At 42.8% G+C, this 13,410-nt stretch overlaps 1 protein-coding gene across 4 annotated transcripts in view; it reads left to right on the forward strand.

Moving 5' to 3' along the window:
• The window catches only part of LOC114663785 (intermembrane lipid transfer protein VPS13B-like), a 908,960-nt gene that overhangs the window by 879,264 nt on the left and 16,286 nt on the right, over nucleotides 1-13,410 (forward strand). For all 4 annotated transcript variants that reach the window (XM_051935847.1, XM_051935848.1, XM_051935845.1 and 1 more), the window contains exons 48-52: nucleotides 1,363-1,533; nucleotides 4,456-4,663; nucleotides 4,843-5,031; nucleotides 5,643-5,798; nucleotides 8,414-8,709. In XM_051935847.1, coding sequence (XP_051791807.1) covers nucleotides 1,363-1,533; nucleotides 4,456-4,663; nucleotides 4,843-5,031; nucleotides 5,643-5,798; nucleotides 8,414-8,709 — 1,020 coding nt within the window. The remainder of the gene's footprint in view (nucleotides 1-1,362; nucleotides 1,534-4,455; nucleotides 4,664-4,842; nucleotides 5,032-5,642; nucleotides 5,799-8,413; nucleotides 8,710-13,410) is intronic.

Consider the following 13,410-nt stretch of genomic DNA (forward strand, 5'->3'; position numbering starts at 1 on the left):
ATTTTTTCATACCCAAAGGCGGCGTCTTTGCAATATCTGTGAGGTGTCCACGTTGTCTGCTCTCTTTTATTATTGCAGTATGTGATTTGCACAAGTGTACGCTGAGGCAGGCAGCACGTCAAGCTGAGGGAATCTGCTAAGCCCACCTAAGTCAGGTTAGTGTGGATAGTCGAGGTTCAGATCATTCGAGTGATGCGTCGTTGTCCATGACTGCGCATTCATTTTACATGTCACAGCTGTGCTTAAAAGGCAGCAGCACATAAGTTGCACGAGCGACTGCTAATCTTTACACATCTTTACATACAAAGGTGCTTTCAGTGTGCATGAGGAGTGTTTGGTTGACACGCAGTAAGACTTGAAGAAGAAGTCCTTAGAATGTGTGTGAAAAGGAAAACAAAGGCCTTGAGCCCCAGGTTTGATTCTGTTAAGGATGACGCGTTTGCTGAAGGAGTCAATGACGTGAAAGTATAAGTTTGTAGTGTCGCAGCAAGCAGTTTTACAAGTGAAGCGTCATGGCTTCAGTTTCCGTGCCCGGAGGCTGTCTGCTGTACGCTCTCCTCGTGTTTGTGCTCCTCCTGTTTGCGCTTATAGTGCCGACACCGTACCTGCTCACAGTTTCACGTGGGAACCCCCCCCCCCTCAAATCACGCGGTGCGAACTTTGCCGGGGGAGCAGAGTCTTCAATCAAATGTACTTGTATCAGGTCATCCCCCCCAAAAACTCAACCAAAGGTCACTGAATGATGCGAAAATTACTTCCATAACGCCCATGCAGATTAAGTTAAACACAATGAAACAAAGCAATTCAAACCATCGAGAGGGCCCAACAGTGTAAGTCTGTGTAGCGTCACATGTGCAGAGTGCAGTGAAATTATCAACATGGAGATCACGAACAACAGAGGAGAGGAAAACAAAAACTCCACTCAGCAACGTCCCTGGAGAGAATAAAGCGCTGGGGCGTACGGATTACAGTTCTGGTGACCTGGGGCCCACACCGTGTGCCAGTCAGTATGGGGCGATTGTTTTGTGTGGTATTGTGCAGGAACTGCTCTGATACTGAAAAGTCTTTCTCTTTATGAAGAACGTCTGTGTTTTACATTATTTAGTAGGTTGTACAGGTGAATTAGATCAGCCTAAGTATTTGTGCATTGTACTTTTCTTTTCATTCAATTTGTTAGTCTTCATTTGTAGAGTGTCATGTGAGATGTCTTCATAACTATTCCATACTTAAAGTATACCATCATCATCATCATCCTGCTTGAACTAACATGAGGTTTAGAAAGAGTGGGCTTTGAGTCCAACTTTATTTGTGCCGATATGCGTTACGCCCCTCAGTGCTGTTTGTGGTTGTGTTTCTCAACAGGGAGGAAGATGAAGCCTCTCGGTGTGCTGTTCCTGTCTCTACTGCTCTGATCAAGCAAATTGTGTCAAAGACTCAAGCAGCCGGGAGTTGCGCTCAGATCCTTTCAGACTTTTTTGCAGCAGGACATTCCTCCCTCTTTCCGTGGCCTTATGTCAAGAAAGACATTGACAGGTAAAGTGAATAAAGCACTCGGTGCGTTCCTGTTTGATTGTCGTCATTTTCTACTCTAAGGCCAGCATCCTGCCAACCGCTCTGTTTCTGGTAAGGTTACTAAAGGTTACTAGAGACACAGGATGAGCAATAGGTCCAAAAAAGGGATGGAAGGAATTGAGAATCTCATCGAATATAATTTACAGTCATTTCAATGATGACTTTTAAATCCAGAATTAAACATCACTTTTATTTTATAGGAAATACTAACATCAAATCATAACTGATCTCCCATAAATTGCAGTTCATCGAGCTGTGCCTCCACTAGAGCTCCTGTCTGAAGGGTGTCCAGTGAGTGTGAAGGACGGTTATTACTCATTTTACAGAGGTCTTTGCACTGGAAATTTGTTTTCAAGCTGACATGACTTCATAAAGCTTGTCAGCAATCCTTGCTATACCAGGTAGGCTAAAAACATTGGAGTTCTGACAAATTGCCATACAACACTCGTTATATTTGGACGTATGTTTGAAATCCCAGCCGTCTCTCTAAGTAACACCGTGTAATATAATACGATATAATCCTATAAATACGTTACAAATTTTCATTGTAAAGTGAAATCAAGTGGCAGCATACGGTGCTTCCCAGGACTGCAGTGCAACATACCGTATGTACTCTCGTAGAAGTCGGGTCTTGAAACCCAAAAAATCGATCATAAAATCAGACCCCGACTTATACGCCCGTTCAAATGTGACACTAACATTTTTTTTTTTTTTTTTTTTTACATCTTCTTGCCTCCTCCAACCTCTCATCAGTTTCTCAGACACATTGAATTTTGTTGCAGCAGCACAGTTAGCAATTTCTTTCGCTACTTCAATGACATTTAATTTAAAACCAGCTTCATATTTTCTTCTGATCGAGCGCTCTATCGTAGATAAAAGTGTATGAGGGTGTGAGACACAAAAAACACAAAACAGTGCAGACGTCACTTCAGAATAGTTCAGGCATCACCGTGTGGTCACGTAGGCACAATACTAGGTGGTGTGCTCCCCCCCGTGGTTACTCTCTCAGGTGGACATTAGCATATCAGAATCTCTTGGACCAATGGCGTGAGTTTTCCACATTCGACTTATATGACCAACATTATAAATACCAGAATTTATACGGTAAACTCAAGTCCTGACTTATCTGTGAGTATATACGGTATACGTAAACAGTACAGTACAAGTGAAAGACGAGTGCGGAGTTATAGTATAAATAGATTAATAAATAATAGGTCATTTTATAGATAGTAATAAATAGATAATAACAAAAAACAACAGTAATAACTAGTGTAACACGTACTGCGTAAAAGTGAACTACTGGGAGCAGATCTGAGGGGCAGCACAGAGTTTAGAGTCCGGACAGTTGAGGGGCAGAGCCTGGCAGGAGTGGTTTGGATGGCACAGAACCGTCTGTCAGTTTGAAGGCTGTAGGCCTTAACGGATACAAGGCTTGATAAAGAGGGCACAGCGGTCCCAATGATCTCCTCTGTGGTGTACCCTAACCACTGTAGTGCAGTCTCCACACCACCCGGTGATGCAGCTGGTCCGGACACTTGTGCTGAGAATGGAGGGGGGAGACAGGCTTGCCTTTCAGAGGCCGCCATAATGCTTTATCTGTGCATTGCATTCAGAATTATTAATGAAAATGTTTTGTCCTTCACCGTAGTTCAGTTTCCTTGTTAGTACCAGCGTCATTGCAAGGCGCGTATGTTCCAGAACGAGACATATTGACGAACTGATTTTGCTCATCGTAATGTCAGGCCTACAGCTGGTGCTTCTTCTCCACGCCAAGTGATGTTTGTCATTTTCTCTGAGGGGCCTCAAGGTTTGTTGTAAGTGATTGTAGCTTTGTCGGCTCTCCGTCCTCCTAGCACAAAGCACATCTTGATTAAACATGACCTGGTTCACGTTGCCACGGCTGTGGAGTGCACAGACTCGGCATGGCAGCCATATGCATGTTTGTGGCTGTGCAGCTCCACTGTACTTCTGGAGTCGGTATCTAGTGGTTTGCTATTGAATTACTCTTGTCACTCATTACTTTCTCTCTCTTGTGATCCTCAGCTTTAAAACAAAGCACAAATCGGCCAAATCCGTTTTCCCATATATGTGGGCAAGCCGTAGGAAACTGAAAAACTGTGAGCGGGTGCCAAAATATGCAAGAAACGGGGATTATGAGCACAGTGATTTGTATCTTCAAAGGGCGGCTTGTTTAGTTTGACTTTTTAATAGCGTGTAGTTTTTCTGCAGATAAATGGCATGTCATTTATGGCGTCTTGACAAACATTTGCAATGTCTTTATCGCACCACTTGCCTTTTGAAATCTAAATATTGCATCCTTTCGCTCACAGGAAGTTTTATGGGTAAATACTCGGTTTTGTTGTGCTAGCAACTCTTGTCAAGATACTGAAACATTTTAGTAATCTGCAGAACAAATGCCCTGTTTATTCAAAAGGAGAAGAGAATGTCTTGTCCTACAGTGTGCACACCAACAAAGCAACATTAAAAAAAAAGATAAAAACAATTAATGGCAAGGATCCTAAATTCTCTCAGTGTTATCCAGTTAAGTCCTCGTTTTCTGTTTGCCTCCATAAAAAGTTGGAAGGGGGTTTTTAAATGCCACTTTTATCTTAGACTTAAATTATGGGGTTCTGTCTTTTATGAATGTGGTCCAAAATGTCTGCTCACCCCTTATATGCTGAAATTTCTGTTTGCATGTATTTATTTGTTTGATAGTTCCGAATCGCAGCGGTATACTGTACTTACTTCTGCATTTTTACAACTAGATGGCGAGAGGTTCACCTGCTCCCTCAGGGCTTGTAGTTTTCAGTCTAATAGCTCAGCCTTCTGGGCCCTTCTGTTTTTAGACAGCCACCTCATTTTCACGTTTTCATTCTGCCACAGAAGTGCCAGTGAGCAGCTGGCACAATGGGATAGCCCCATGCAGGTGAAGCTCTCCGCCTGGAAGCCCTGCCTGAACACCATCCTCATCGAGCTGCTGCCGTGGGCCCTGCTTGTCAACCAGTCCAAGTGGGACCTCTGGCTCTTCGAAGGCGAGAAAATCGTCCTACTGATCCCTGCAGGAAAAGTCATTGTCCCGCCCAACTTCAAGGTCAGCACCTTATTTTTAGAAGAACCATCCATCCTACCTTTGTTTTTGAAGCCCCTTTGACGTCTCTGTTTTGCACTCGATTATGGAGCGCCCGGTGGTTTGAGGTGCCACGATTTGTGTTACGTCACAACACCACAGTCTCCTGGGTGCTCACTTTCTGCATTTTCTTTCTCACCCAGGAACCTTTTCAAATTGGAATCTACTGGGCTGACAGCAACACGGTGCACAAGTCAAGCGCCCTGAAGCTGGAGCATGACCTTATGTCTCCTAAGTGGAAGGATGGCACCAGCACAGAGGTGGTCTCACTTGATGAGGAGGGATTTGTGCATGTTGATATCAAGCTGGGCGCCTTCCCAGGCCATCAGAAAGTAGGTTTACTTGTCTGTACCTGCCGTCGTGAGTTGGCACATTGCACTGCATGTGTTTTTTTTTTCCTTTCTTCCTGCCCAGTTTCACTGCCATCTGTTTCGAAACTTGGCTGGTGCCCAACTGGTCACCCCTGTATGGTCTCACGATTTCTTATTTTATGCCTGCGTCTGTGCACTGACATTCTTTTTAAGTTACCCTGGTGTTTGGGGGAAAAAGCTCTCATGTTGGAATTCTGGGTACTTTATGTCAAATTGTAATGGAAAACATAAGAAAATAAAAAGCTTGTGCAGTGAAAATTAAAGAGCAGCAGAGCCCTCACGTTGTAAAACAGTCAGAGAGGTCTCATTTACATCAGAGGAGATGAGATGCCACCCTGCTCTCCTCCTTGTAAACTCTGGTGGTGTTACGTCTAGGCCCAGTCTCTGTGAGTCATGGACATCCCATCTTGTACTATTTTAACTGCCCGTAATTTGCCTAATTAAATCCGTTGAAGCTTATTTAAAAAAAAATTAAAAAGGTGCTCTTTGTGCTGAGACGAGGAGCCTGTTGTGAGGTCAGGTGCGCACGTTGTTTGTGTGAAATCACATCTCCTCTGTCTGTCTGTTTACAGCTTTGCCAGTTCTGCATTTCTTCGGTGGTGAGGCATGGAATTCAAATACTGCAGATTGAAGACAGGACGATTGTACTGAACAACACTCCGTACCAGATCTTTTACCAAGCTGTGATGTCTACTGATGTGGACATTTCGTCACTAACGGCAGATGAGGTATGGCTGTTTTCTGATATTGGGTCCCCCGAGAATTGCTCTGGAGGGCTCGTGTGTGTGAATCACTCATGTGGTCAATGTGCTGTACACTGACACATAATTACGAAATAATCGTGGTACCGCTTTAACCACAAGGCTTAGTAGCTTCAGATTTTTGCCACACATGGCCGAGATAGTGTGGCAATGCCCATGACTCACTGTGGTGCAGCAACAAGAAACTTTTGAAATACCTGATAAAATAGGCGGGCGCAACGGGCATGATGAGGCTGTTTTTAAAGAGTGAAGCCAACTTATGCCATGTGACCTGCTCTAGTGCTTCAAACATCTAACCAACTTCTGTCAAGCACCGTTAGTCATATAAAATGGACCTTTCTCAATAAATCCGTCAGATTCTCATATCTGCCTAAGCTTATCATAATACTAAACTACACAAGACAACGGTTAAGCTTGTAAGAAGAGACAAATGACAACCTCAGATCCGCGACTATAATGACGTTATAAAAAGTGGCAGCTCACCTCGGTCAGCTGCAGGATGATTGGTGCAAAAGAACCAGCCGTATGAGAATGAAGTGCGGGCCACTGAGTTGGAAGATGGTGGGCAGGCGGCCAGTGAGATCTGAATATTCTGATGAGTTTAGACTCATGGACAGATCTGGATAGAGATGTGAAATAATTTAAGAAGCAGTGGCCGCCAAGAACTCCCTGGAGTGGACAACAGCAGCGTATCTTAAATACTTTGTGAGTTTCTGTGGAGTAGCATAGTTGGGTTTTAAGCCGATGCCATCCCCTCATAGCCGTGATTGGCTTTGTATAAAATAAATACGTACGTACAGTACCAAGCGGTGCCATTAGCAACACTAGTAACATCTGGGCTGTATTTTAAACTTAATTTAATTGCATCTTAATTAAAAATATCAATTTCTATCAAATGCAGGAAAGTTTTGACTGGTACTGTGCATTCTAATTTCTTAATGATACGTTTGTGTGAGCGCCAGCAACAATGTGGATGATAAAAAATATGCCTAAATAGGAGAATTAATAACGTATTGCACATTGAGATCCTTGGTTAGAACAATCAATTGATGCTTAACAGGTAATTGGAAATCTATGTGAGAAACGTAGCTTAATAGATGAGTGGTCACAATTTAGAAATCAAACAAGTGGTGGTGAGGGGCAACACCGCCAGCTTCAGCCCTTATTATGGGCTCAGACCCCTCATCCTGATAACACCTTTACCTCAGGATACGTTTTGGATTGAAAGACGGGGATCCCATGGTTTTGTACTATGATGGGCGCCGACCCATTCAGGGATCACAAGGAAGAAGGTCCTGACGTGGCTTGTTAGTCTACACTGAACTGTAAGGATTTTGATTCCTGGACATGTTTTGTGTATCTTAAGGATTTTGGCCTTCTTGATCACAAGAACTGCCTTTGCATTTTCCTATCGTTAACCATTTTGTTGTAGTCACCTATTTGTGCAGGTTCCTCTCCTAAGTATGTACAGTATACTGTATGTCCAGTTCAACAACCACCACTGGAAGAGCTGTGGTGACCTAAGCACCATGGCACCGCTCCTAGGAATGCAGCTCAGATATCCCGAGTCCTGTTGTTTCATCTGCGAATGGGACAGCCACGCTACAGAGTCTCATTACACTTAAAACAAACTGGCTGCACCATAACATTTGATTGCAAGTCACATAAACCACTTGTCAAAACAACGAAAGCTATTTTTTCCTCCTCTTCATATAAAACGTAGATTAATGAAATCTATCTTGATGGCCATGAACAGGGAAGGTGAAGGGTTTTGATATTTGAGAGAGCTAGGATTAAGGAAGGCTTTTATTGTTGGTCCACACCTCAGACATGTCATTGGGGATTTGAATATCTGCTAGGGTTTGAGGAAATCAAATCAAAGTTGTTCGAGGATGTTGTTGAGAATTTCCTTGAAACCCACAGAGCACCAAACTGCATCCACGCGGTTGACGACAGAAGTGCAACATGTTGGTGAAGATGTGGTTTCTGCACTCACACTTAGAGTTCCTCCTTGCTGCTCTCGGTGTAATCAGCAATGAACGTGGCGAGTGGTTTCACCAGGACATTGCAGCAATGGAAATGTGGCATCAGGGCAAGTGGAATCCATTAATGATGGCCGACTATTATCTGACATTGAAACAAGAAGCGTCAGATGATGAGTACAAATGAAAATCAGCAGCAAAACGTTTCTAGCTCAGCTGAACTAATGCAATGTGTCGCCATCATTCATTATGAGAGTAGACACACTCCACTGTGATACAGTCGATCTGAAATGACATTTGTGTTCGGCTTTAAGTTGTCTATCATAATCATCAAAAAATTTAGGAAGCAAAACTTTTGAAAGAAAAGTAAAAGTATTGTCCAGTGTTGTGGATCTGCTTGCTGCTCGTCAGTCTAATGTTTGACAAGCCCAGCCTGGCTCTCCTTCACTCCTAACCAGTGAGCCCTCTTTGAACTGATGTGACGATGTTTCTAAGGCGCTATATAAGATGAAGACCCTGTTTTTTCTTTTTTTGCAGCGGTGAGACCTGTGATCTTACAGCCCAGTTGCTTAATGTGGTTTCTCTTAATTCTTTCTCTAGCGTGTGTCCACACCAGACATCTCTGTGTTCCCCCTCAGCCCAGATGGCAGCCAAGTCCCTTCACAGCCCAGTTCAGTTCCATGCTGGGATTTGCTCAGTGATACCAGCCAGTGTGATGTTGAAGCTCCACTCCTCCGCAAACACATGCTTCTGAGCTTCTCAGCTGCCTCTAGAGCCGCCGGCACAGGAGGCCTTAGTGACTGCTGGAGTCTGCCAGCTCCGATTAGACAAGATTTTCCAAGGCAGAGCGTGGCCGTGCCCATCCAACCCTGCATGGAGAGTGAATTCTGCACCAGGTGCGTATCAATTGTGTGTGAAGGCCTTCATCTTTTACCCTCTGGGCTTTGGAGGACATGCCCCGTTAAATCTGAACATTTATGTTTTCCCCTCTTGAGTGCCCTCAGGTTTTCCTTTGCAAATGGAACAGATTTTAACACTCCCGGCACACGAGAGGTGCCCACTGGTGAGCACATATGGCGCTACAAAGCGGGAGGAATACATGTTGAGCGTGGCCCACCCTTGTCAGCGTTAACCACAAGCAACAAATCAGCATCAATGCTGCCCTCTTTATTGCTCCTTTGAATGCCGCTTGTTTTGCTATTAAACTGGCTTGGTTTTTCGTTCTGTCGGGAGGAATGAATGTTTGCTGCAGCCTGCTTTCATTTAACAATCCCCCAATGACACCCAAAGCATCAAAACAAAGTGGAATAAAAGGCAAGTCATAAGGCAGATTAACTAGAGCCTGGCACCAAGCATTCACCCCAAACTGCCAGAACCTGCATCCAAACCCCACGCAGCTTGCTGAGTCCATGCTGTCCGTTGGTTTTTCTGTGACTAATCTATTTACCTCCACGTGTTTTAGTGTTCATTTGCTTTAACTCTTTTATTCTTATTAACTCCTGGTTAAATACAATCACTCATCACTCATCATTCATATCATTGGACCGCACACCACTATGGCATTGGGCACATGGCCTTTCCCAGGCTGGAGGGCTAGTTGGCGATGCCTTGCGGGCTTGGAGGGTCCCTGAGCATTTTAGATGAAGAAAGGTGCCTAGCAGTGGAAACCCAGTTAAAGTCATTATTATACGTAGGCTGGCGTCAAATTGTTATACTACAGAAGAAATCTGCTTACCTTTATAATGAGGGTGGCCGTTTATTGAGCTCTTTACTTTGTTTCTGGTTCCCTCACCACTCTAATGGCCTTTCAATGACTTCCACTTTGTTTTGTGCAGCCATCTCACTCCAATTCCATTAACCTTTCTGAACATCACACTTAACAAGTTACCAGATGAAGACTTACATGTGCATCAGTTGGGGATTGTCACTTTCAAAAGTAACTTAATTACGTTACTTTATATAAATAAAAGAAACTAAATATGTAGTTATGTATGTAGATGATAAATATGTAGTTCCTTATTGTAAAAATTAATTTGTTACAGGCAGTGCAGTACTTTTGAGTTCCTTTTTCTTCTTTTCAATGAAAAAACTGCACACGTCACTGGCCAGCATTTCTTATTAAATCCTAGTCCTATATGAACCTTCAAACTGACCAGAAACGCAGCAAAACGTAATCATTTTCTTGTGTTTTATGAACGTGTTCAGTCCTTTATGAGCTATAAAGTACACAACATCCATCTCCAGTACAAGCCCCCAAAGATCTGCAGCATGAACACTGGCCGCTGCACCACCCGGTCACACTCTTTCCGCGGATTACAGCTAAGCTGGCTGTGTCTTTGGAGGGTCCTGTTACTGACTCTTTTCTGCTTGGTTTGCTTCTTTCCTGACACCCAGTGGTGCTGCTGTGATGACCACTGGCTCCCTGTGTTACTAAGCTGGGCAGACTAAGGGCTCGTTTATACTTCGCGCTCAGAACGCCTACACATACACACATCATGGCTGCCACGCGTTCCCAGCATTCATTTGATGCGTCCTCTGAGCAGGTCCTCAGAAATTAACACGACGCGTGCGCGAGCTGCAGTACCAGAAAAAAAAAGTCGGTTTTTGCAGTGTGCTAAAAGTCGGAATGTGACGTCACAGTCTCTGTTTACTAGCTACATGTGACAGAAAGCCACTCTGTGGATCCTACGAGATCGGTGTGCGCGCTTCGATGTTTGATGAATGGTTTGATGTGGTGAAGCAAAATGCTGACATACAGATGTATATGTGGTGATTTTATTTTAGATAGATAGATAGATAGATAGATAGATAGATAGATAGATAGATAGATAGATAGATAGATAGATACTTTATTAATCCCAAGGGGAAATTCACATACTGCAGCAGCAGCATACTGATAAAGAAACAATATTAAATTAAAGAGTGATAACAATGCAGGTATAACAGACAATATCTTTGAATAATGTTAACGTTTACCCCCCCGGTGTAATTGGAGAGTCGCATATTCCTGATCGTAATGACATGATACATTTTAAAAGTCTCACATACCATCTTTTGTGCTGTCTTTTTTTCTGGGGCTTCCTCCTGACCAAACAGCAATAGATCACCACACGGAACACATTAAATGTATGATATTCCAACTCTCTGCGCATTTAGAATCCTTAGATTTATACTTGATATCACTTTCATGATGAAATGCATTAAAGTATGTATGTTACATTTTACAGACAAATCGTTAATTTCGTTTAAATAATGAATATTGTTAATGATTACACACATGGGGTGATACGGTGGCGAAGCGGTAGCACTGATGTCTCGCAATGAGTCACGTCGCCGGTGTTCATGCATGGAGTTCACATGTTTTCCTGCTGGGTTTCCAGTGTTCTCCCGTTTCCTTCCAAAGATATGCAGATTTGGTGACACAATAATGACGCTAGTGTGTGTGAGTGCTTGTATTCACCTTGCGATGAGCTGATGCCCCATTCAGGGATTGTTTCTGCCTTGTGCCCAATATGCCTGCTGGAATGGAAACATCCCTGGATTGATGGATTTAATCATTAAACATCCTTTTCAGAGATATTTTCGGTAAGGTATCATCGGAATTTAATGGGTGTTCCAGGCAATTCACAACACAGCGAAGCTGAACCTGTACTTGCCGTGATAATATCTCACACTGCCACCTGCTGGATTCTTCCAGATTTACGTAAAGTACACGCGCAAGTATAAACAGTAAAACACTTGTGTAGCAGGAGTGTCCGCTGGAGTATGCGTCGTGTGAAGTATAAACCCGGCCTAATTGTACCCCTCAGCACAGGCAGCATTAAATGTATACTTAGAACTTCTGGTTCAGTTTATTTCACTTGACTGCATGCTACGCACGCACTTGAGCTCTTCCTCACTAGCTGTCACCGGGTGGCTGGAGCACAAATATTCACATTACAAAATAAACGCAATACTTCTGTGAAATAACGCAGTGAATTTTTTTCTTTTTTGCCGTATCAGGAATACCCTTTGGTAGTAATGCAGTCACACATTTGTTTGTTTTTAAGTAATGCAGCTCTTTTATCTTCAATAAAAAATGTATTGCATTACGTTCCTCTTCACTTTAAACAGTAATGTGGTTACGTAATAAACATCACTTTTAATTCGTTACCCTCAACACTGTTCTTCAATGTTCATCCATTTCTTTCCTTAGTTCAAGTTGGAAAAAATTTTTTTTTTCCTTGTCTGAATGAAATGAAACAAATAAACATTAAGGCCATCCAGCTGGCACATAAGTGCTGCTCAGTCAAACCCTAAATACTGTGGCCAGTCAGGACAAATAAGAAGTGCCGACATCACTGGTAGAGCCTGAGCACCACTTACTGAAACCATTCAGAGAGTTAATACAGCGGTGACTGAAGGGGCCTGAAAAAGAGCAACCCATCTGGACAATCTGGAGCCAGAAGGCCACACAAAGCAGAGACGTGACAGACGGAGGCGTCTGTAGGGTTGCATCTCTTGAAGAGTACGGACGTTCTTAATTCTCTGAAGGCCAGGTGCCAATAGATGAGAGGAAAATGATGACTTTGACTTTAGAATTTTCTAGAAAATAAACCTGGGCAAGTCGGGCATACTTGGGTGATGTTACGTCTGCAATAAAGAATAAGCACCCTGACACCTGCAAACCACAGGCCCACATAAATGTGGCATTTCATTTGTTCTTTTATGCTCTCCTTGTTTCAGTCTTTACCTTTTATTTTTTAAATAAGTAACTTTATATTTTAAACCTTCTCAGTTGTAATTCTTACGTGAGATATCACTTTTTTATGATAGTTTATGAATATTCCTGATTCTTTTTAAAACTGCTACTTCAAAGTTTGCCAGTCACTGAAGAGCCTTGTAGGCGGTCGATACCAATTACGAATGACCTGCCACGGTGATTTGACCCAAAGCAGCCGACTGTGGTTAGCTAAGCAGGAGTCATGGAGAGAAGGCTGTGCAAGGGATGGATCACATCTGGACATCACTTAGCCAACCAGCTTGGAATAATAAACTATAAGAGATACCTCCATGCTGCCTCATTCTCCTTCTTTATCTCTTATCTGTGTAATAATCTTCTCTTCTGGTCCATGAAAAGGTCTTAAAGGTACCTGACTGTTTTCTGACCGTATTCCCCGCCCTGCTAATTAAGGCCAGTGTTTATTAGATTTAGCACAGCGCCATGACTGTAATGGCCATTTCATACTCTGACTGACTGTATCCTCTTACCCGTTGTATTCTCTTCACGTGCTCAATAATGTAGAGTATGCTTTTGAAATGGAAATGCAGTACAACTGCAGTAAAAGGAAAAAAAAAATGAGATTATGCGTCCTACGTGGCTGTAAAGACATTAACGTATATTTATACAAATATTTGTTAGTTTGGTTTTTTTTATTATAAGTCTAAAAACCAAAAAACACTTTACATGTTGCCAAGCATCACCCTCCAGATTCCTGTAAAAGTGATAAAAGACCATCTAGTAGAAAGAGAACAGAAAAAATAAATCAGGAGAGCCCATCCGAGCCCAGTTTGTCTTAAAGACTGGTTACTATATTAAGTAACAAACATAAAACGGA

This window comes from Erpetoichthys calabaricus, chromosome 13, assembly GCF_900747795.2.
Source record: "Erpetoichthys calabaricus chromosome 13, fErpCal1.3, whole genome shotgun sequence".
Classification (NCBI taxonomy): domain Eukaryota; kingdom Metazoa; phylum Chordata; class Cladistia; order Polypteriformes; family Polypteridae; genus Erpetoichthys; species Erpetoichthys calabaricus.